At 38.1% G+C, this 25,048-nt stretch overlaps 1 protein-coding gene across 7 annotated transcripts in view; it reads right to left on the reverse strand.

The window, feature by feature from the left end:
* NEDD4 (NEDD4 E3 ubiquitin protein ligase) overlaps positions 1–25,048 on the reverse strand; it is a 145,363-nt gene that overhangs the window by 16,264 nt on the left and 104,051 nt on the right. For all 7 annotated transcript variants that reach the window (XR_011465659.1, XM_070377948.1, XM_005905629.3 and 4 more), the window contains 11 exons: positions 23,971–24,088; positions 23,717–23,884; positions 18,984–19,049; positions 15,816–15,935; positions 14,406–14,609; positions 12,897–12,977; positions 12,616–12,670; positions 12,459–12,517; positions 11,338–11,403; positions 6,664–6,893; positions 5,823–5,944 (listed from right to left, as the gene is read on the reverse strand). Coding sequence is in view for 6 of the 7 variants with exons in the window: in XM_070377948.1 (XP_070234049.1) it covers positions 5,823–5,944; positions 6,664–6,893; positions 11,338–11,403; positions 12,459–12,517; positions 12,616–12,670; positions 12,897–12,977; positions 14,406–14,609; positions 15,816–15,935; positions 18,984–19,049; positions 23,717–23,884; positions 23,971–24,088 (1,289 nt within the window). In the remaining variant the exon portion in view is untranslated. The remainder of the gene's footprint in view (positions 1–5,822; positions 5,945–6,663; positions 6,894–11,337; positions 11,404–12,458; positions 12,518–12,615; positions 12,671–12,896; positions 12,978–14,405; positions 14,610–15,815; positions 15,936–18,983; positions 19,050–23,716; positions 23,885–23,970; positions 24,089–25,048) is intronic.

The raw sequence follows: 25,048 nt of genomic DNA on the forward strand, positions 1-25,048 counted from the left end.
GCTTAAATCCAAAACTTGAGAATACCAGAAAACTCCTGACTCCAGGAAACATTAATCAACAAGAATTCATCCAAAAGCCTCCATACCTACACTGAAACCAAGCTCCACCCAAGAACCAACAAGTTTCAGAGCAAGACATACCAAGCTAATTCTCCAACAACACAAGAACATAACCCTGAGCACAAAAATACAGGTGGCCAAAAGTCACACCAAACCTACAGACACCTCAAAACTCACTACTGGACACTTCATTGAACTCCAGAGAGAAGAGATCCAGCTCCACCCACCAGAACACCAATGAAAGCTTCCCTATCCAGGAAACCTTGACAAGCCACTCATCCAACCCCACCCACAGGAAGGAACCTCCACAATAAAGAGGAACCACAAACTTCAAGCATACAGAAAGGCCACCCCAAACATAACAACCTAAACAAGATGAACAGGCAGAGAACTATTCAGCAGGTAAAGGAACATGATAAAAGCCTACCAAACCAAACCAAAGAGGAGGAGATAGGGAGTCTACCTGAAAAAGAATTCAGAATAATGATAGTAAAAATGATCCAAAATCTTGAAAACAAAACGGAGTTACAGATAAATAGTCTGGAGACAAGGATTGAGAAGATGCAAGAAAAGTTTAACAAGGACCTAGAAGAAATAAAAAAGAGTCAATCAATAAGGAATAATGCAATAACTGAGATCAAAAGCACTCTGGAGGAAACCAACAGTAGAATAACTGAGGCAGAAGATAGGATAAGTGAGGTGGAAGATAGAATGGTGGAAATAAATGAAGCAGAGAGGAAAAAAGAAGTAAAAGAAATGAGGACAACCTCAGAGACCTCTGGGACAATGTAAAATGCCCCAACATTCAAGTCATAGGAGTCTAGAAGAAAAAGACAAAAAGAAAGGCCATAAGACAATACTTGAGGAGATAATAGTTGAAACCCTCCCTAAAATGGAGAAGGAAATAGCCACCCAAGTCCAAGAAACCCAGAGAGTCCCAAATAGGATAAACCCAAGGCAAAACACCCCATCACATATATCAATCAAATTAATGAAGATCAAACACAAAGAACAAATATTAAAAGCAGCAAGGGAAAAACAACAAATAAATCACAAGGGGATCCCCAAAAGGATAACAGCTGATCTTCAATAGAAACTCTTCAAGCCAGAAGGGAATGGCAGGACATACTTAAAGTGATGAAAGAGAAAAACCTACAACCCAGATTACTGTACCCAGCAAGAATCTCATTAAAATATGAAGGAGAAATCAAAAGCTTTACAGACAAGCAAAAGCTCAGAAAATTCAGCACCACCAAACCAGCTCTTCAACAAATGCTAAAGGATCTTTTCTAGACAGGAAACACAGAAAAGGTTTATAAATTCAAACCCAAAACAACAAAGTAAATGGCAACAGGACCATACTTATCAATAATTACCTTATTGAATATCAATAATTGAATGCCCCAATCAAAAGACAAAGACTGGCTAAATGGATACAAAAATAAGACCCTATATATGCTGTCTACAAGAGACCCACCTCAAACATAGGGACACATATAGACTGAAAGTGAAGAGCTGGAAAAAGATATTTCATGCAAATGGAGACCAAAAGAAAGCAGGAGTAGTAATACTCATATCAGATAAAATAGACTTTGAAATAAAGGCCGTGAGAAGAGACAAAAAAGGACACTACACTACATAATGATCAAAGCATCAATCCAAGAAGAAGATATAACAATTATAAATATATATGCACCCAACATAGGAGCACCCAATATGTAAGGCACATGCTAACAAGTATGAAAGAGGAAATTAACAGTAACACCATAATAGTGGGAGATTTTAATAACCCACTCACACCTATGGATAGATCAGCTAAACAGAAAATTAGCAAGGAAACACAAAGTTTAAATGATACAATGGACCAGTTAGACCTAATTGATATCTATAGGACATTTCACCCTAAAACAATGAATTTCACCTTTTTCTCAAGTGCACATGGAATCTTCTCCAGGATAGATCACATACTGGGCCATAAATCTACCCTTGGTAAATTCAAAAAATTGAAATCATCTCAAGCATCTTTTCTGACCACAATGCAGTAAGATTAGATGTCAACTACTGGGGAAAAAAAAAATCTACTAAAAATACAAACATATGGAGGCTAAACAACACACTTCTGAATAACCAACAAATCACAAAAGAAATTTTTAAAAAATCAAAATATGCATAGAAACAAATGAAAATGAAAATACAACCCCAAACCTATGGGATTCAGTAAAAGCAGTGCTAAGGGAAAGGTTCATAGCAATATAAGCCTACCTCAAGAAACAGTAGAGAAATCAAATAAATAACCTAACTCTACACCTAAAGCAACCAGAAAAAGAAGAAATTAAGCACCCCAGGGTTAGTAGAAGGAACGAAATCATAAAAATTAGGGCAGAAATAAATGAAAAAGAAACAAAAGAGACCATAGCCAAAATCAACAAAGCTAAAACCTGGTTCTTTGAGAAGATAAATAAAATAGACAAACCATTAGCCAGACTCATCAAGAAAAAAAGGGAGAAGAATCAAATCAACAAAATTAGAAATGGAATTGGAGAAATCCCAACAGACAACACAGAAATACAAAGTATCATAAGAGACTACTATCAGCAACTATAAGCCAATAAAATGGACAATTTGGAAGAAATGGAAAAATTCTTAGAAAAGTATAACTTTTCAAAACTGAACCAGGAAGAAATAGAAAATCTTAACAGACCCATCAAAAGCACAGAAATCAAAACTGTAATCAGAAATCTTCCAACAGACAAAAGCCCAGGACCAGGCTTCACTGCTGAATTCTACCAAAAATTTAGAGAAGAGCTAACACCTATCCTACTTAAACTCTTCCAGAAAATTGCAGAGGAAAGTAAACTTCCAAACTCATTCTATGAGGCCACCATCACCCTAATACCAAAACCAGACAAAGATGCCACAAAAAAAGAAAACTACAGGCCAATATCACTGATGAACAAAGATGCAAAAATCCTTAACAAAATTCTAGCAAACAGAATTCAACAACATATTAAAAAGATCATACATCATGATCAAGTGGGCTTTATCCCCGGGATGCAAGGATTCTTCAATATTCGCAAATCAATCAATGTGATACATCACATTAACAAATTGAAAGATAAAAACCATATGATTATCTCAATAGATGCAGAGAAAGCCTTTGACAAAATTCAACATCCATTTATGATAAAAAAAAACCCTCCAGAAAGCAGGCATAGAAGGAACATACCTCAACATAATAAAAGCCATATATGATAAACCCACAGAAAACATTATCCTCAATGGTGAAAAATTGAAAGCATTTCCCCTAAAGTCAGGAACAAGACAAGGATGCCCACTCTCACCACTACTATTCAACATAGTTTTGGAAGTTTTATCCATAGCAGTCAGGGAAGAAAAAGAAATAAAAGGAATCCAGATTGGAAAAGAAGAAGTAAAACTCTCACTGTTTGCAGATGACATGGTCCTCTACATAGAAAACCCTAAAGACTCCACCAGAAAATTACTAGAGCCAATCAATGAATATAGTAAAGTTGCAGGATATAAAATTAACACACAGAAATCCCTTGCATTCCTATACACTAACAATGAGAAAACAGAGAAATTAAGGAAACAATTCCATTCACCATTGCAATGAAAAGAATAAAATACTTAGGAATAAATCTACCTAAAAATACAAAAGAGCTATATATGGAAAACTATAAAACACTGATGAAAGAAATCAAAGGTGACACAAATAGATGGAGAAATATACCATGTCCATGGATTGGAAGAATCAATATAGTGAAAATGAGTATACTACCCAAAGCAATCTATAGATTCAATGCAATCCCTATCAAGCTACCAACAGTATTTTTAGAGAACTAGAACAAATAATTTCACAATTTGTATGGATATACAAAAAACCTCGAATAGCCAAAGCAATCTTGAGAAAGAAGAATGGATCTGGAGGAATCAACCTGCCTGACTTCAGGCTATACTAAAAAGCAAAAGTCATCAAGACAGTATAGTACTGGCACAAAGACAGAAACATAGATCAATGTAACAAAACAGAAAGCCCAGAGAGAAATCCATGCACCTATGGACACTTTATCTTTGACAAAGGAGGCAAGAATATACAATGGAGAAAAGACAATCTCTTTAACAAGTGGTGCTGGGAAAACTGGTCAACCATTTGTAAAAGAATGAAACTAGAACACTTTCTAACACCATACACAAAAATAAACTCAAAATGGATTAAAGATCTAAATGTAAGACCAGAAACTATAAAACTCCTAGAGGAAAACATTGGCAAAACACTCTCTGACGTAAATCACAGCAGGATCCTCTATGACCCACCTCCCAGACAATGGAAATAAAAGCAGAAATAAAAAAATGGGACCTAGTTAAACTCAAAAGCTTTTGCACAACAAAGGAAACTATAAGCAAAGTGAAAAGACAGTCTTCAGAATGGGAGAAAGTAATAGCAAATGAAGCAACTGACAAACAACTAATCTAAAAAATATACAAGCAACTCCTGCAGCTCAATTCCAGAAAAATAGGTGATCCAATCAAAAAATGGGCCAGAGAACTAAACAGACATTTCTCCAAAGAAGACATACAGATGGCTAACAAACACATGAAAAGATGTTCAACATCACTCATTATCAGAGAAATGCAAATCAAAACCACAATGGGGTATCATCTCACGCCAGTCAGAATGGCTGCTATCCAAAAGTCTACAAACAATAAATGGTGGAGAGCATGCAGAGAAAAAAGGAACCCTCTTACACTGTTGGTGGGAATGCAAACTAGTACAGCTACTATGGAGAACAGTGTGGAGATTCCTTAAAAAACTGGAAATAGAACTGCCGTATGACCCAGCAATCCCACTGCTGGGCATACACACTGAGGAAACCAGAATTGAAAGAGACACATGTACCCCAATGTTCATCACAGCACTATTTACAATAGCCAGGACATGGAAGCAACCTAGATGTCCATCGGCAGATGAATGGATAAGAAAGCTGTAGTACAATGGAATATTACTCAGCTATTAAAAAGAATGCATTTGAATTACTTCTAATGAGGTGGATGAAACTGGAGCCTATTATACAGAGTGAAGTAAGCCAGAAAGAAAAACACCAATACAGTATATTAACGCATATATATGGAATTTAGAAAGATGGTAATGATGACCCTATATGCAAGACAACAAAAGAGACCGAGATGTAAAGAATAGACTTTTGGACTCTGTGGGAGAAGGTGAGGGTGGGATGACTAGAGAGAATAGCATTGAAACATGTATATTATCATATGTGAAACAGATTGCCAGTCCAGGTTCGATGCATGAAACAGGGTGCTCAGGGCTGGTGCACTGGGATGACCCTGAGGGATAGGATGGGGAGGGAGGTGGGAGGGAGGGTCAGGATGCGGAACACATGTACACCCATGGCTGATTCATGTGAATGTAATGCAAAAACTACCATAATATTGTAATTAGCCTCCAATTAAAATGAATAAAAAAAGAAAGAAAAAAAAACATATACACTACCATGTGTAAAATAAGATAGCTAGTGGGAAGCTGCTGTATAACACAGGGAGCTCAGCTCAGCTCTGTGGCAACTGAGGGGGGTAGGGTAGGGGGTTGGGTGGAAGGAAGACTCATGAGGGAGGGGAGATATACACACACACACACACACACACACGGCTAATTCACGTTGATGTATTGTGGAAACCAACACAACATGTAAAGCAATTATCCTCCAATTAAAAAAAATACTAACCATCCAACAGTTTGCCATGATACACTGCCATCCCAGCTACCCGACCAATAAACTTGAAGTAAGAGAGGTGATCTTCATTACACAGTCCAGAATTGGGATTTATCTGTAGGGTATAATTATCCCTGTAAAGACAACCACATTTAAATGCTCCTTTCTATATTTCATATAAAAATTTTAATATGACAAGTAATTGTAAATTGTCTCCCTCTTTTTACAGTTGTTCAACTCTATTACAACCATATTAGACCACTGGATTTAATGGTTTTAAAAATAGTCATTTTGTTCAAAAGGTGGAAACAATCCAAATGTTTCTGAAAGCTAAATGGATAAATAAATGTGGTATAGACACATAATGGGATATTACACAGCCTTCAAAAGGAAGGAAATTCTACCACATACTGCTACATGGATAAACTTTGAGAACACTATGCTAATGAAATTAAGTCAGTTATAAAAGGTCAAATACTGTATGATTCTACTTATACAAGATACTGAGAATAGTCCAGTTCATAGAAACAGAAAGTGGAATGGTTAATGCCAGGGAATGGGGGAGATCATGTTTAAAGGATACAGTTTCAGTATGGGATGATGAAAAAGTTCTGGAGGTACATGGTGGTGATGGGTGCACAACAACGAATACACTTAACATGATAAGAATGTTAAATTTTATGTTATGTATATTTCACTATAACTTTTAAAAGTTATTTCTGAAACAACATTAGTTACTCTCTCCGCTTTTCTGGCACATTGTGACTTACATTTCCCTCCCATCACATTACTCTGTTATTTTCAAAACAGTGATTTTTTTTTTTTTCTGTACAGTCATTGAAAAGGTACTTACGTAGCAGAATATTCAAACAACCCATAATAAGGGTTAAACATTTCCTTTGAAATCAGAAAGAACCATTCTCTGGCAACTCCTCCATAATCTAGTCCCTTTTCACCATCAAACTCAATCCACAGTCTAGCCTTGAGGAAGTCTGCTCTCTTGACCCCCATAATCCTCCTGTAAGAGTCTTCAAGAACAGTTGCACGGCGAAGTTTCATTTCAAATTTGTTTGGAATGTCATTCTGAAAATCCAGAGAAGAGAGACTGTTTAAATCAGTTCAACACACATTTCTTTCATGAATGTTATAAAATTCACTGTATTCTATTCCTGTGCCCAGGATCCTCTTTCAGGCCTAGGTATATTGTCTTGTATTCCCTCCACAGTATTAAAGAACTCATGCATTTTCTCTAGTCATGTAATAACAAAGACTTCTCATTTTCACATCTGAAGAAGCAGCTACTGATGGTGAAAGTAACACTCACATGAAGGCATTTCATGAGCAGTCATTTCCACCTTAAGATCCAAGAAAGACATTCTGTGACCGACAGTCAGTCAAGGCACTGCCTGCTCTCAATACTTGTCTGCCTGTCAGCTTAGGGTTCTCCCCTCCATATTTCCTCTCTGGAGCCTGTCTACTTCACTCATTAACAGGTGCTAACTTTTACAGACTGTGCCAGCACTGTTACCAGAATTTTAATGGGTTAATTCATTTACTCCTCACAACAACACTATGAAGAACCTACTATTATTGTCTTCATTTTATGGATGAAGAAACTAAAGATACAAGTTAAGAAAGTCTTAGCTTCTGAGCTTCTGTTCTTAATGAATGAGCTACATTGCCTCATTTATCTTTTGTACATAATTTGCTCATATGACAAATGTAGATAACTATGCTTTTAGGCAGACTTTACTGTAAATTATATAGAAACATATCTGAATATTTTGTTTTTGAGTACTCTGTATGCAATGTTCCAGTGGAAACCATGAAAAGAAAACATGCCATCAACATTCTGTAGAATCAAGGAAAGGAAAGAGGGTTAGCTCTAAATCAATTTCACTCACAAAATACTTAGGAAAAGTGGGAAAGCCCTTAGAAACATAATGATATAAGCAGTTTATATAAGCAATATAAGTATAACATGAGTTTTGTGGAGCAATTAAGCCCATGTGCCACAACTACCAAGGCTGAGGGCTGCAACTGAAGTATGGTACATTTCCCCTGTGTAAGCAGCAGAGGAAGTAAACCATAAACAATTTCCTCTGCTGCTTATGCAACTTAAAAAACTGGTAAGACTGGACAAAAGCAATTTTATAATTTTAGACAGTGGGCAAACCACTAGTGCAGGTAAGTGACTCAACAAGCACTTACTCAAGGCCCACTCTGGGCCAGGTCCATGCTAGGTAGGTACTGCAAAGGGGCCAGAGATGGGAGGAAAAGGGAATGAAAACATGGCATAAAATGTGGTCACTTCTTCAGGGAGTTTACAATGTGGTGTGTGTGTGAGAAACAAATGTAAATGTTACTCATTCTGAGATTTAAAAGAGTACAAAAATTGCTAACAATAGGAACAGAAGCAAAGTTTTGTAGGCAAAAAAAAAAAAAAATGAGCTATTAATTACAAGTGAGACAACCAAGGAGGCTTCGAGAGAAAGTCCTGTCTGGGGTGGGAAGGGAGAGAAGGGCTGAGGAACAGCAAGCAGGGAGAAGTGTTCCAGCCATCTGAAAGCTGGATGGTACAGAAGGGGGAGGGGAAGAAGAGAGGGATTTGAGTAGAAGGAGTTGCAGAAGCAGTCTGAGGCCACAGTGTAGACAGTGTGAAGGCTGCCTAGGAAGTTGAGCAGGAAGTTGCAGGATCAGACTGCTCTCTATGTTCTCAGAGGCTGACACCATCAGATCTAAAAGGTATTTCAATGGAGCTTTCCCAATGGCTCTCTGCCTGCAATGCAGGAGACACAGGACCCTGGGGTTTGATCCCTGGGTTGGGAGGATCCCCTGGAGGAGGAAATGGCAACCAACTCCAGTATTCTTGCCTGGAAAATCCCATGGACAAAGGAGCCTGGAAGGCTACAGTCCATGGGTTCTCAAAGAGTTGGAAACGACTAAGCAACTAAGCACACATAAGGGGAGACAAAAGACACACTGGTCAGTGAAAGACCCCTGAAACAGCCTGAGTGACAGAAAGTAAATGGGCCCTCTGTGTGAGCGACAACAACAGAAGGGAGGCCACAGGAGCAATTTCCACATCAGAGCTGAGTGGTGTATCATCCATGGGTTCTGGAGTCAAGTGACCCTGTGTTCAAGGCCTGGCTTCAGCTCGCACATCTTTTCTAACGCTTAATTACCTCATCTATAAAATACGGACGATAAAAGTATTTACCCTTAGGGAGCTGTTTCAGGAATAACTGGGACAATGCATTGCATGTGCTGACACGGTGCCTGGCACACAGTGGTCTCAATAATGATTAGCCACCCTTAATCCAAACTAACGACATGTTAAGGATGAGGTGGAGGGGAAGGATAAAGGCAGCTCAAGGCTTTGGAGCACTGCTTCACACATTTTTATCTCCTCCTTGATGTTCTGTTCTTTTGCTGTGATGTGATGTGTCCAGACAGGAGTCTTATTTCTTAAATCCTGCTTGGGACATTTTGTTAAACTGAGGATTCAGCTTCTCAGCCTCTTCCTCAGGCTCTTCTTCTGGAACAGCTTCATGTCTCTTATCTTTTCTTTCATAATTTCATCTTCTTGTATACCTTTCTTGCATTCTGGGCAATTTCCTCTCTTAATCCCCAGTCCAGTACGTCATGTGAGTCAGGAGGATGGACTCTGGCACTGCGCCACTTGGTTTGTGCCTGGCTTTTCTGCTAATAACCATGGAACTGGATCACACTGCCTAGTTTCTCTGAGCCTCAGCTTCCTCAACTCTAAGATGTGATAATAATAGTCCCTTCATTATAGAGTTACTACAGAGATTACACAGGGATCATACATGTAACTTAAGAAAAATGCCTAGTATGTGGTCAGAACTTAAAACTTTATTCTTTCATTATGGTTTTGTGTTCTGTGACCTGCTGCTTAGAGAATATCAACCATTAGACACTGTAACATGTTTATAAGTGTTCAGACTGGCAAATGGAGAAGCTAGTACTTCTCTTCCACCAGTGTCTTGTCATTAAGAGTGAAAACATTTACCATATAAATAATTCAAAACAGACTTAGAATCCCAAAGAATTTTAAGTAGAAAACAAATTTCCAGAGCAATTTTAAAACAAGGTTATTATTGAAGATGAGTTTAAAACACTGAAGATATTTTAAGATTTTATTAAGGTATATTTGCACTAAATAAGTACTGTATTTCATTTTTGTCCTGTTTTGGATGAGAAAAATTGGGGGCAGCAGAAACCATCTTGAACCTTTGTAAAACCAGGCTTCCGGCTTGGAAGGCAAGGAAGTGTAACCCAACGTAGCCACCTAGTGGCAGTACTCCTAAACTGCAGGCAAGGGGAGAGGCCTGAGCAAATCAGAAAGGCGTTAAAAAACGGTCATCCCTCTCACAGGCACAGAGAACAGGGCTTCCTTGGGGGCTCAGTGATAAAGATTCCACCTGCTAATGGAGGAGACATGGGTTTGATCCTTGGTCCTGGAAGATCCCACATGCCACGGGCAACTGACCCTGTGCGTGGCAGCTACTGAACGTGTGCTCTAGAGCCCAGGAACCGCAACTACTGAGACCATGTGCCGTAAATACTGAAGCCTCTGTGCGCTAAGAGCCCGAGTGCCACCACAAGAGAAGCCACCATAATGAGAAGCCCGAGCACTGCCATGAAGAGAGCGAAGCCCCTGCTCGCCACAACTGGAGAAAAGCCCCCACAACGAAGACCCAGCACAGCCAAAAATAAATAAATAAATAATATGTATTTATAGAGAGAACAAACTAGTGGTTATGGGTGGGGGGAGGGGCAATACAGAGGTGGGGAAAAAGGGGTTATTATGGAATTATATAAAACCATGTGTATGAAACCTTTGAAAACTGTAAAGCTTTATGGAACTTAAAGACTCTTTCAATTTAAAAAAATTAATTACTTAAAAAACAGTCATAACCAATAGAAATGAAATAGACAGGCAGATTTAGTTCCAAACATACTGAATTTGTGGTGATGGAAAAAGTGTTGTGAATATATCTGATAAGCAAAAGGAGATAAACAACAAGAGGCCTGCTCCAATCACAGCTGTACATTCAAATTATGCAGAGATATATTATACTTGAAGCTGTAAAGAATGAATGACTAACACTGGAAAACAATAGTCCAAGCAGAAGCAGAATCCAGAGAGTCCTCCTACACAAGCAAAGTCTAGGCTACCGGATAATCTCCTGAGTTACTATTACTCTGTTTCTACAAAACTCAAACCCCACAAACCCAGGAGGAACTCAAGTTAGAGCTCTTCAAAAGCAAGTTTTTAAAACTATTTTCTCTGTTGCAAGGTATATTGAAAAACACAGACATAAAATAACTAGACTCTAATCATATATTACAGCTACTCAAAAAATAAGCATCCTTTCCCTAAAAGAAGCTATCCAAAATTGTTCATATATAATAAATTCTCTATTACTTTTTCAAATGTACTGCCCATGCTTTCAGTCCATATGACAAACATTCCTAAGAACTCATTATAAGTATCACTAACCTGCTTCTTCAACTTTCTTCGGAAGAACTCATACTTTCTTTTGTAATCCCTGGAGTAGGGCACTGCCTTGAGTTAAAAATTTTGGAAAAATAAAGAAGGTTTTAGTTATTTTATTCTGGAACAATTTAAAAAACTCCCCTCTGGGTATTTTATGAACATAAGTTAAGGGCATTAAAAGAGAATATTTGGAAAGAAAAGTTTAATTCAAAGAAAAAGAAATATAAAACTTAAAAAATTTTAATTTCTCCGTTTAAGATAAAATTGTATCCAGCAATTCTTATGGCTGTAATTTTCATCATGCAGTATTCTTGAAATGCAATAGGCCAGAAACAGGAAATGTCTTCCAAGTAAAGAAATATTAGAAATGAAAATTTCCATTTCTAAAGAGACTTTCAAAGTGATTTCTCCATTAAAGGAACAATTTGAAAAATGTACTTTTTCCTTGAACTCTGAGGAGTTGCCTTTTTTATCCATTACTTTAAAAGACTAAACATGGAGTCACAAGAGTAGTCTAAAAGAATTGTATCTTCAATTTTACTTATTTTTGTGAATTAGAAAACAATTATAATCTGAAAAAGAAGCTATATAAAAGAGGAAAATTATTTTCCTATCATTAATCTGACTCAAGAGTAGTATAAACATCATACATGGTAATACTTGTACTTTAAATATGAATGTCTTATATACCAGTATTTACAATGATTTCAACCAAAAAGTTCAAGACATGACCCTGATTTGACAAGGCACTGTCAGCTTTCTCATCAGATATACTCTTGGCTCTTATCTGATTTGCTGAGGAGCCCAGCATTCTTTTTTCAGGTTATTTCAAGTACCAGTCTGAGCACAGCAGCCTCACTGAGTTAGCTCACTGAGTTAGCTTCACTGAGTTAACTTACTGGCTCACTGGCATCCCAAGGCTGTTGTGTAGAGTAAAGGTAACTACTTTAAATGCCCTTTTCAAATAACTGAGACCGGGTGTGTGGGTGGTGGGGAGAGAAGAGATTTGCAAATGTGCTTTCCTCTCAACACCTTTATTTAGTGCTATATCCTTCATCATCTGTCCTTTAAGAGACAAGCAAGAGGACAACCCCATCAGAGGATGCTGATACAAAGAGACTTACTGGTCCAGTTATTGCTACATGCTGCAAACGAGGGTCTTCCCATTGTGTTTTTTTACTATCTGAAGAAAGAGAGAAAAAAAGAGGTTCTTTATTCTCATGCAAAAAATTCAATATTACAAAAGATAATGTAATGGGAAAAAAATCACACCGCACATACTGTGATTTATGTAAAAGATTCTTCCATCAGTGTGAGTTCTTTCTTCCCATCCTGGCTATAATGAAGAACATATTTCAATTATATTAGGAACAGGTTTTCAGTGTATGGGCAGAAAAATGGTTTTGGTTATAGGGTTGATTTAATTTGTATATTCCATTCTTAGTAGAAGACATCAACACTTCAACAATAATATTAATTATAGTTGTGAAAGAACTACTTCATTCCGAAATACAGATGTTTGAGACAGTCAAGTTAGATGGGTAACAGTTCTATAAACTTACAGGTAAAGGCCCCAGGTCACTGGAAGAATCAAGTGATGTCTTTCCTCTCAGATGAGCTGGAATTTTCAGTCTTGGATCTTCCTTTTTTGGTAGAGTAAATAAAGAAAACAATATATACACACAAACTTTAAAATCGTGAAAGTCAATCTGTTCCTATGTTTTCTAGTATCAGTGGATTCACTTTCATTTCCTTACTCAATGAAATAATAGGTTCTTATCTAAAATCTCTCATTCATAGTCTACAATATTCAGTTCTAAGGGACCCTGGCAATCCAGTGGTTAAGACTCCACACTTCCACTTCAGGGGGCATGGGTTCAGTTCCTGACTGGGAAATTAAAATGCTACACACCTTGTGGCATGGCCAAAAAAAAATTTTTTTTAATTTAAAAATTAAAAAAAAATTCAATTAGATTTTGAGGAGGATCCGTATTAACTTACTTTCTCTTTCACAAAAACCATTTATTTTGCCCACTCTTTAAGGATTATGTCACTACACAGGGCTCTTCTCTAAATAAAAACTGGTGTAAGAGTAGACATAAAGCTGGAGCACGTGTCATTTCTGAGGCCTTGAACATGATTTCTGGTACCTAGACAGGTGCTAAGGTATTAATTTATTAGATATTTATTTATCTTAAGAGATAAGAAGGTAAGCTCAAAAAGGTTAGTAAAGGCAACTCAAATTATTGAAAGAACAAAATTTAATTTATTTGGATTTATTTATATATTATCATTTCAATATTGTTTTATTAAATAATGTATTATATAATTTTAATTTAGGCATATTAATAACTTTTAAGCAATTAATCAAAATCTCTGCATTTATTGATAATTTTCAGTAGTTTTTCTATTAGTGGTGAACCAACTACTCAACAACTTTAAGCCTTATCTTAAAATAAAAATACTTATTCTACCTAGCTCATAAGGCTTTCTGGATATTATGAGGTATGGATTCAAAAGTACTTTGGAACTAGAGGCCTCATATAAAGGGAAATGATTATGACTAAATATCTTCCTGGGCATTTATGGCTAGTGAGCTAAAAACTGCAAACATAAGAAACACAAGACTTCCCTGGTAGGTAGGACCCCGCGCTTCCACTGAAGAGTGGAATGGGTTCAATCTCTGCTTGCGGAACTAAGATCCCACAAGCCATGTGGCATGACCAAAAACAAAAGCCCACTGCAAACAGGAAATAAATGCATCTTCTTAACAATCCCCCTGATATTAAAAATAGGTATAAATATACTGAATAGAAATAATACTATTAAGAATTCAACATAGTTTAACTAAGGACTGGGTAGCCTATGGATTGGGTAGCCATTCCCTTCTCCAAGAGATCTTCTGGACCCAGGGATCAAATCCGGGTCTCTACTGCATTGCAAACAGATTCTTTACCATCCAAACCACCAGGGAAGCCCATATTAATGTATACTTATAAAGATTATCAAGAACTACACGTAAGTGATTGTTACTGTTATTACAAATTTAAACTGGAAACCACTGAAGTTACCCAGGTGGTGGTTTTGGTGTTGTGGTCAATGAAGAAAGGCCTCCCGTTTGGTGCATGCCGGACCTCCCAGCCTTTGGGAAGGAATCCTTGCTCCATTTCAGATGGTTGGGTCACCTGTTGTGCTGCATCACTCGCGGAGGCCTGTGGCTGAGGGCCTGCAGAAGAACCCTGGCTTGACGGCAGCTGACTGGTCTCCACTGTGGCCTAGCACATTAATTCAATTATGTAATAGTATTTACAGAGAACACATAAATAGCTGTGGTTAAAAAGGTAACTGGATCTGCAAACAGTGCACACACTTATAAACAGGCCTAAAGACTGGAGGCTCATTTCTCCAATAAAGTGCTTTGTCAAAGTTTGTTTTTAAAACAATTTAAAATTTCTCAGATAATTCTTGAGCAGTAAGATGCAGTTAACAGTCTGTTAACCCTAGTTGCAGGGAAGCCGCATTGACAACTAGAGAAGGTTGTTTTTTGCTCACCCCAAAGACTCACATAAAGTAGGAATTTCCCACACACAAAAATGGGTTTAAGTGGTGGTAGACAAAATAAATGGCAAACAGCCACTACAGAAATGGATAACTGAAATGTAATACATTTCTGTGATAAAATATAAGGCAGCTAAAAAAATACACTAGATCTATATATAAACCCACATGAGAGGATTTTAAAACAATAGTGAGCAAAAAATATTTAGAATTACATAATATCTTTGTTAAATTTGACACATGGACATAAATAATATTTTGCATTGTTTAGCTCTCTACTAAGTCATAAAATAGGCAGGAAGAATTCCCAACAAGCTCACAGTGATATGTCCCTCTGGGTAGCGGGGCCAAGTGCTTGGTTAAAAGATAAAATCTTTTCCTCTGTATTTTATTTTGAAAAACAAAAAATCTAGAACCAAATACGGTGAGCTGTTAATGGTGGTAAATTCAGGGTGTTAAAAAAATGGATACTTACTATATTATTCTCTGTACTTTTCAGTTTTAAAAAATTTCTCAAGAGAAATGGTGATATTTTCCTAAATGCTTACAAAGAAATATTATTAATACAAAAGGCAAACTGTTGCCAAGGACAGAGTGTCATTATGACAAAGTTCTTTTATAGATGCTAATCACCAAGATTATTTTTAGCAAAATAATGATCTTAACCATTCAAATTACAAAATTACCCAGTAGACCAGATCATTTACTTTGTCCTCCTAGTCCCAAATGGACTTGTTTGACCTAATAACCAGTAATGACTCATGTATATTAGAGATCTGCAGGAAATGACAGACAGCACCAATAACAGAAAATAATTAGAAGTATTCAGCATCTACTACTAAGTGATATATTAATAGCTCCCATAGAAATATGATGGTTTAAATTACCTAAGAAAACTCCATAATGAACAGACTGCAGGATACCTGTACAGTGGGCTTTATCCAGGTAGTAGTTCTGCAATTGTGATCCACATAGTATGATCTTCCTCTTTCATCTTGTTTTTCTTCCCAACCTGGTGGTAATCCAGATGAAGTAGGCAAAAGCTACAGTGAAGAATAACAGAATTAAATATTAATAAGAAAGAATCCTTCTTATTTATTGTATTTTATCATTACTATTTTTATAAATATCTATTTTATTTATTTGACTGTGTTGGGTCTCAGCTGTATCACACAGGACCTTGGTTACTGCATGCAGGATCTTTTAGCTGCAGCATGTGGGATGCAGCCGCCTAATCAAGGATTAAACCCAGTTCCCCTGAATTGCAAGCATGGAATCTTAGCCACTGGACCACCAGGAAAGCGCCCAGAAAGAATCGTTTTTAAAGGACCATATCTCCTTTTTCACTGATAACCCTCTTTAAAATGAATCATGTTTTAAACCATACTTTAAAGTGCACAGCATTTCAATTACAAAAAAAAAAAACAGAGCAGACAATAATGATGAGTGTGATAACAACATGAGAGTATTAACAACCACATACTGCCCTCACACAGATCATGTCATTTAACCGCCACACAAATCTTAATGAGATAATTAAGATTACTGGCCCATTCAACTTATTGGAAAACTGAAGTTTTAGAAAATGGAAGTAATTTCCTAACCGATAACATTGCTATTATGGAGCTGAGATTTGAACACAGGTAGTCAAACTATAGAAATTATCACCCATATGTGCCAAGTCAAAAGTTACCCCTGCTTTCTTTCTGTGAAGGCTGGGGAAGTGCTGATTACTGTAGTTCATTGCTAATGAACAAAAGAGGTCTAGTTTTCCAGGTTTACTGAAAACAGTCCAGGTCTGACCTTCCTTTTGTCTTTTGAGTTAGATTAGACTCTTCAACGTTTGGCCTGGTTCCCTAATGTGTCTTGCATATTAATATAAAAACTATGACCACTAGTCTCTTCACTAGATACCCCGTTCTGTAGATACACAGAGGTAGATGTACAATGCTGACAGTTGTAATGAGCTCTGAGTCTATAAAATAATGGAATTCAAAGTTGCCCGGCATTACAAATGTCTAACAGCTAGTGAGTAGATAAATGGGATGTAGTAAACACATCTACAATGATGGACTATCATAAGCTCCTGAAACATGTAGCAACATGGATAAATCTCAAAAACATCGTAGTAAGTGAAAGAGGCCAGATGCATAAGATGGCATACTGTATGATTCCACTTAAGTGAAATTCCTAGAAAAGGCAAAACTAGCAACAGAAAGCAGACGAGTAGTCACCTGGGGCTAAGAGTAGGTATTAGGATTAAGAACACTTTTTGTGGTGAAGGAAGAGTTCTCAAACTTCACCGTGGTAATGTCTGCACAACTGTATAAATTTACTAAAACTCATTTGTGTACTTAAAAATGGATGGATGTTATGGTATGTAAATTATACCTTAAGAAAGCTTTGTGAAAGCAAACAAATCTCTAATCAGTGTATTAAGAAGGAAAAGGCACGGAAACAGCTTTTCCAGTACACAAAATGTAAATCGTCTCTAGATTCTGTAGCTCATTTGGTGCACTTAAAATTGTTTCTTGGATGAGTGCCTGTCAGTGAATCAGAAGTTCACCAGTTTCACTGCACAGAGGACAATGTGAAATGCAGTGGGAGAGACACCTAGGGATCTCAGTTCAAGTGGCTCCAGGTGAGTGGACAGAGGATGACATCTCATAGCATTATGGATGGCATCATCAACTCAACAGACATGAGTCTGAGCAGACTCTGGGAGATGGTGAAGGACAGGGAAGTCTGACATGCTGCAGTCCATGGGGTTGCAAAGAGTTGGAAAGTTGGAAAGTTGCAAAGAGTTGAGCAACTGAACAGTAAGGTGAGTGGAGATGGCTAGACACGGGGCACTAAGTGAGAGGAAGGCTAGGGAGGGCAGTCTTTCTGTGACATCCACCTTCGTGTTGAAGGTTGACACTGACTGGGCCAAATGCACAGGTGGGTGCCCCCACCTCCTTCCTCCGCACAGTGCCCATGTTCCTCTCTTGGTGCAGGGCCACCTTTTTAGATGGATCAGCCAATTCAAGGCCTTTTGAGCCTGTGAATTCCTTTGCTGGAACCCCCATAAAAGTGAAAAAAAAAAAACCTACTTTTCAAAATTAATATATAGGCTGCCATTCAAAATCACAAACTGTTGGTAGAAAAAAAGTGAGGTGGCCGTTCCAACTATGGACGTAGAACACACACACACCCATTTGGAAGAAAGAGCCCAGGCAGGAGTGAAGGTGATGGTGGTGGGTAGGTGGCTAAGGGATAGAGGAGGCTCAAGGGGCTGGGAGCCTGGACATTTACATTTGGTTTAAAAAATAAGTGGGGACCATATAAGGAAGAGACCAACTCAAAGCAGTGAAAATGAAAGTCGCTCAGTAGTATCTAACTCTTTGCGACCCCATGAACTGCAGCCCACCAGGCTCCTCTGTCCATGGGATTCTGCAGGCAAGAATACTGGAGTGGGTAGCTGTTCCCTTCTCCAGGGGATCTTCCCAACCCAGGGTTCGAACCCAGGTGAGAGTTGAGTCAGAAAGAGGATGGAGGCTGGGAGACTAAAAGGCCTGAAGCTATGAAGTCTAAGCTGTAGTCAAGGTCATGTTTAGAGATGCTACCTAAGAGGCAGTGGATGGTTTGGCAGCCTGGAAAACAAGACTGAGAAGGGAGCTTACAAACTCCATCCTGGCTGCTGAGCCTGCCGACACGTGTACACACCCACCCATATGACCAGCTGTTGATGTAGCTTCATGTCTGGGGCAGAAACAGCTGCAAGACACATAGGCTAGGCACAGAGCAGAGGCCCCTGGATACCACAGTCCTGATCAGTATGCAATACATCCAGCCTGCACAGCACTTCACCTGCCAAGCCTAAACGCCACCCACAGCCATGTGGGGACTTGGCTTTCTCACTATGAGAGAGACAGTTCTCTGTCTTTTGTCTTTAAAGGGCCTACCTATCCCATTCTCCTCCCACAACCTCATCCCCCAGAGCCCCGATACTATGCTGGAGCAAACGTTCATATTCAGTGTTCCCAAAAAAAAAAAAAAGTTGCTGAGTCTTATATTTTTATTGAGGATTGAGGGGAGGGGCTAAAACTTACCACAGGAAGTGTAGGCTGTTCCTCAAAAGTATAGGCTTGTAAGCTGCCTCTTCTGCTGGAATGATTCTTATATATAAAAAAAGAACAATGATAACTTTAGGTCTCTGCTTTGTCTCTGAATGGCAGATAAGGTAGTGGGGTAGGTGTGATGGAGAAGAAAAACGAACACCCACTCCACCCACATGGAGATTCTCTCAGCCTCGCTCAGCACCAAATACCTTCCAAATTCCAGCTCACAATTCTCCACCTGAGTCCTAGACCGTCTCCTGGACACCTTTTCTTGAATGTCTAACAGAGAGCCCTTTATTGTGTTCAAAACTGGACTCAGTTTTTCCCTGTCCACACCCACTCAAATCCATTCCCTCTCAGGTATTCCTCATCTTCAGCGGGCAGCCTAGGAGGCCAGCAGCTGCCCCCCAGGCAGACAGCAGTCAGTTCCCTGAGTTCTCCCCTCCTGTCCCTTACGGCCAGGTCCGTCACCAGATCCTACACATTCTATTTCTTTGCAAGCTCTCAAATACATTTCCCTTGCACTTTAAAAAAAATTTCAAGTTTTTATCACTTGTCATTTTGACTATTACTGTGGCAACATCCTAACAGATTTGACTGCTGCAAGTCTTTTTTGCTTAAATCTGCTCTCCATACCACGAGTTGCAGCCAGAGAGCATTCTGCAGCACAGATTTCATCGCCATTCTCTCACTCAGAGCCCTTCAATGACTTCTTCCGTCACTAGGGTAAAATCTACAGTACAGAACACAACGTGAATGAGCTTCCAGAAGAGCTCCAGTGAGCTTCCAGGGCTGACTCCAGCCCTCTTCCCTCACAAGCCACCCTCTGGACATTCAAGATTACTTGTTTCCTAGAAATCCAGTATTTTTTCTTTCCTGTGCTTTTACATGCATGCTGTTGTCACTTCCTGAAATAGTTTAGTTTTGTTACTTAATGACATTAACATTTATAATATATGTAGGACTTAATTCAGAAGGGCCACTGTAGGATTGTTTACAATAACAAAGAACTGTAAACAATCTGAAGTCCATCAAAGGAAACTAGAGAAACAGCTTAAGGGTTACTTGCACAAGGGAATGACGTTTGATTATTTTGTTGGTAGTGGTTATAAAAAAGAGCACCTCAATATTGACTGAAATGGTCCAATGTCTATGATACAGTATGTAAAAAAAATAAGTTACCAAAAAGTGTGTGCAAGGTGATCTCAGGCTAAAAAACTGATATACAAATATGTGTGCATGCATCTTTATGCACACAGAAAATGTTTAAGACTATATATGCCAAACCACTTATACCCTGAGAAAACCATTAACTGAAAAAGATACATGTAGCCCACTGTTCATTGCAGCACCACTGACAATGGTAGGACGTGGAAGCAACCTAGACAACTGACAGATGAGTGGATAAAGAAGCTGTGGTACATATATGTAATGAAGTATTACTCAGCCATAACAGGAATGCATTTGAGTCAGTTCTAATGAGGTGGGTGAACCTAGAGCCTACCATACAGAGTGAAGTAAGTCAGAAAGAGAAAAACAAATATTGAATATTAACATGTATACATGGAATCTAGAAAGACGGTACTGATGAACCTATTTGCAAGGCAGCAACAGAGATGCACGCACAGAGCACAGACTTGTGGGCATGAGGAGCAGGGGGAAGGAGAGGGCGGGACGAATGGAGAGAGTGGCATGGAAGCATACACTATCATATATCTAACAGACAGCAGTGGGATTTTGCTGTATGATTCAGGGAGCTCAAACTGGTGTTCTGTGACAACTGGGGAGGGGATAAAATGGGAGGTGGGAGGGAAGTTCAAGAGGGAGGGGACATATGTATACCTATGATTGATTCATGTTGATGTATGGCAGAAATCAACACAATATTGTAAAGCAATTACCCTTCAATTAGAAATAAATTAAAAACAAAAAAAAAGATATGGTGCATGTGTGTGTGTGTGTGTGTACACACACATAATGAAATATTACTCAACCATAAAAAAGAATAAAATAATGCCATTTGCAGCAACAGGGACAGACCTAGAGATTATCAAACTAAGTAAACGAGAAAAATACCATATGATATCACTTACACATGGAATTTAAAATACAACACAAATGAACTTATCGACAAAACAGAAACAGAGTCATAAACATAGAGAACAGACTTGTGGTCGCCAAGGGTGAGGAGAATGGGGGAGGGATGGACCGGGAGTTTGGGATTAGCAGATGCAAACTATTAAATGTAGAATGGATAAACAAGAAGGTCCCACTGTACAGCACAGGAAACTATATCCAATATCCTGTGATAAACCATAATGGAAAACAATACGAAAAAGAATGTGTGTGTGTGTGTATATATATATATATAAATAACTGAATCACTGTGCTGTACACCAGAAATTAATACAGCACTGTGAATCAACTATATTTCAATAAAATAAATTTAAAAAACAGTATATGCCAAACCATTAATGGCAATTGATGGAGCATATGTCAGAGGTAAGACGGAAAACTCAATTTTTATTTTATACACCTCAGTACTGTTTCAATTTTTAACCATGACCATACAATACTTTAAAAATAATAAATTAACTTTTTTGAATTAATATGCACATGGTAAGAAATTCAAAAGGTACGAAAGACATATGCTCTGCTCACCCTGTTTTTCTCTTCAGAGCTGAGCAAGGTTACCTAGTTTAGTTTTCAAGAAATATGATACACATATTTATTCTGTCATGTAAATAATTGTATAAATGGTAACACATCAAACATACTGCTCAGTACCTCAGTTTTCCACTGAGCAATATTTCTTTGTTCCATACAACATATGTATTCAAAGACACTTCATTCTTTTCAGTGACTGCATAGTATGCCATTGTATAGATGCCACCTATTACTTTAGTAATTAAAAAAATAAAAATAACAGGAGGAAAGAGAATAGGATGTCACCATCAAATCAATATAGCTTATCCTTTAAGTCTTTGACTGATCTTTCCCACTCCTCAAACAAAAACATGAAATGACATGAAAGGAAGATAGATGGATGGAAGAAAGGAGGGGAAGGGAGCAGGCAGGCCTATCTGCTCTTGGATATTCACACAGGCATTTACATAGAACTGTCTACACTGAAGCATTATGAGAAAGGTGCTAAAACAGAAGTCAGCAAATTTTTCTGTTAAGGTCCAGATAGTAAGTAGTTTTTGTTGACTATCTTGTCTCTTTTAATTTACTGTGAAAGCAGGCACAGGCAATACTTAAACAGATGGGTGAACTGTTTTAACCAGCATACAACCAGTATGTAGTCAGCCCTCCATATTTACTAATGGAATGGAAAGTGCAGAATTCCAAAAGGAAATGACCACAATATCCTTGGACACCTCTTTGTCTTCCATTGAAATGTCTCCTTTGATACAGATGAGAGAGTTAGCCACAAGGGTCCCATCAGGGCAGTGTTATGTTGGAATACTGGCTTCTGGACCCCAGAGGTAGCAAGTTTATAGTGGCTGCTGGAGTGAGAAGGTCATCTATCTCTTTGTTTAGTCAAAGTATATCAGCTCTTTTTCACATGTGTGTTGGTGACATGTGTGGTATCCCTGCAAAGGAGAAGAGTAACCCCAAGCACCCAGGACTTGGCCTGGCACTCATCAGCACAATTCAAGACAAAATCAAGACTACTTTGTAATCATGCCTAAACACAGCAAAACATGAACACTGTCCAAGCCACAAGATACCAAATATCTCCCTATATCCTGGCAGATACAAGTGACTGCTGCTTTTTGCTAATCATAGCTTTAGCCTTGCTACAGATAAGATTTAAGACATCACATCACAGAATTATCCCTGCTTCCTGATAGCATCCAATGTGAGGTCCTGCTTCCTTAAACCCTCCTGAAAATCGCCTAACACAAGTTGAAATCCTTTAAGTCTTTCATAACATACTATTACCGAGATGTTCATGGTTTGTATTCCCCTTGCTGAAATGAATAATAAACTCAACTTGTTCAATTACAAGTGTGTTCCTGATAGTCTGTGGCTGAGGGCATTGATTTATGTAATGGATATTTAGAGTCCAATGACCATGTGGATTTTCCACAACTCTGCTCCATACTGTTAGTGAGGATATTTGAAAATGGCCATACTGTAAAGTACAAAAGTCCCTTACACATTATTATGTGCAGTTTAAGACAATATTTTTCATCACAAGAAAAAAAAAAAACGCGAGGTGTTATATATTAACTAAACTTACAATTTTGCAATACATAGATCAAATCATTATGTTGTACACCTTAAACTAACACAATGTATTATGTCAATTATATCTCAACAAAAATGGAGAAAAAAGACAACCTTTTATGTAAAGGTTAGATACTGAACGGAATAATGGATATGTGTGTGTGTGTGTGTGTGTGTGTGTGTGTGCAAGTGTGCATACTCAGTTGCTGCATCATGTCTGGTTCTTGCAACCCCATGAACTGTAGCCCACCAGGCTCCTCTGTCCATAGGATTTCCCAGGCAAGAATATTCCCAGGTTGCCATTTCCTTCTCCAGGGGATATTCCTGACCCAGGGATCAAATCCACATTTCCTGCATTGGCAGGCAGATTCCTGACCACTGAGCCACCAGGGAAGTCCACGTATATTTATATATAAAATACATATATAATATTTATATATAAAAATATAAAATCCTGAAGCTCCATCAAAATCTAAGAATCATCTTACTGAGTTGGATACTGGCTGGCCAGTGGCTGAATTTCCACCAACAGTGAGTCTGGCATTCAATTCTTCTGCAAGATGAGTCTGGACATCCAAGTTATTTGATGGTGGAGATGAAGGGAAGGCTTGATGGCCATACATGGTGGCTTCATCTTCTCTTATAATTTCCCAGTTCTAAAATGAACAGAAGCTTAAGCTACATACTTGAATCAATTGCTATAACATATGTCTACCAACAAGAACGAGAAAATGATTTCTACCTCAGAAGATTCTCGGTTGTCAACACTTTCTGTTTCCTCAGATATCTGCCTCCTGGTGGTAAATGCACGCTGGGCTTGCAGTTGAATGTTACCATTCTCAGCATCTGTTAGGTTGTCCCTGCATTAGAAATGTAAAAGCCATCATCCACGCCTGAAGAGAGTTAAAATGATAGCTAAAAATTCTGTGTTCATTTAGAAAGTATCCATATTAGATCAGAATTTATAGTTTGGGCCCAAAGGCTAGTTCAACATGCTCAGGTTAAGTTGTAGGCACAGCAGTACCTTCCGAGTACCTTATGGAGTTAAAAATTTTTGTGAAAATGTGTAACGTGCACAATATTTTCATTCATCACTGTACCTAGGAAAATGTCTCGTGTGTATGGGCACTCAAAAATATTTGTTGAATGAATGAACACCTGAGTGTTGCATAAGTACTTTTATTACACTATTATTTAACCATGTTATTACAAGAGTAAAATCTGAAGTAGCTCTAGAAAGCTCATAAAACAGAAGCTTTTTAAGAGTTGCATATACACCTTCATGAATTAGAAAGTAACATTTTCCAGAACTGATCTTAAGCCAAGGGTCTACCCTCTAGTTTCCCATGCATGAATGCAGAAGGCAGAAGGAAAGACAGTATAAGGACACTATAATTAAAAACTTAATAGATTATAGATTAAATGGTATGTGTTTTTGATCATATACAGTAATGGGCCTGTTCTGAGAAAGGACAGTAGTAAAGGAGTGTCTGAATTTAGGAAAGGCATGGTAAATCAGACTGCATATCCTTTCCGCAGTCATTCATTAGTTATACTACTCTAGCTAGTCATGTTTAATATAGCCAGACCATAAGATCAAGAATTTTGTATAAGTATTTAATAACAAGATTACTGTTAATTTATCTAATACCATATACGCCCAGGATATTCAGAAGACCAATTCTTGCTGTACAACTGTAGTGGTCCTAAGGGAATGCCTCGTACATTTTCCCCCCAAATAAATGATTTTTGCTGGCTGAAAGCAACCTCAACCACAGTGAAAGAAATGTGATTCTGCTCAAGTCAGGCCTGCCACAATA

This window comes from Bos mutus, chromosome 10, assembly GCF_027580195.1.
Source record: "Bos mutus isolate GX-2022 chromosome 10, NWIPB_WYAK_1.1, whole genome shotgun sequence".
Classification (NCBI taxonomy): Eukaryota; Metazoa; Chordata; class Mammalia; order Artiodactyla; family Bovidae; genus Bos; species Bos mutus.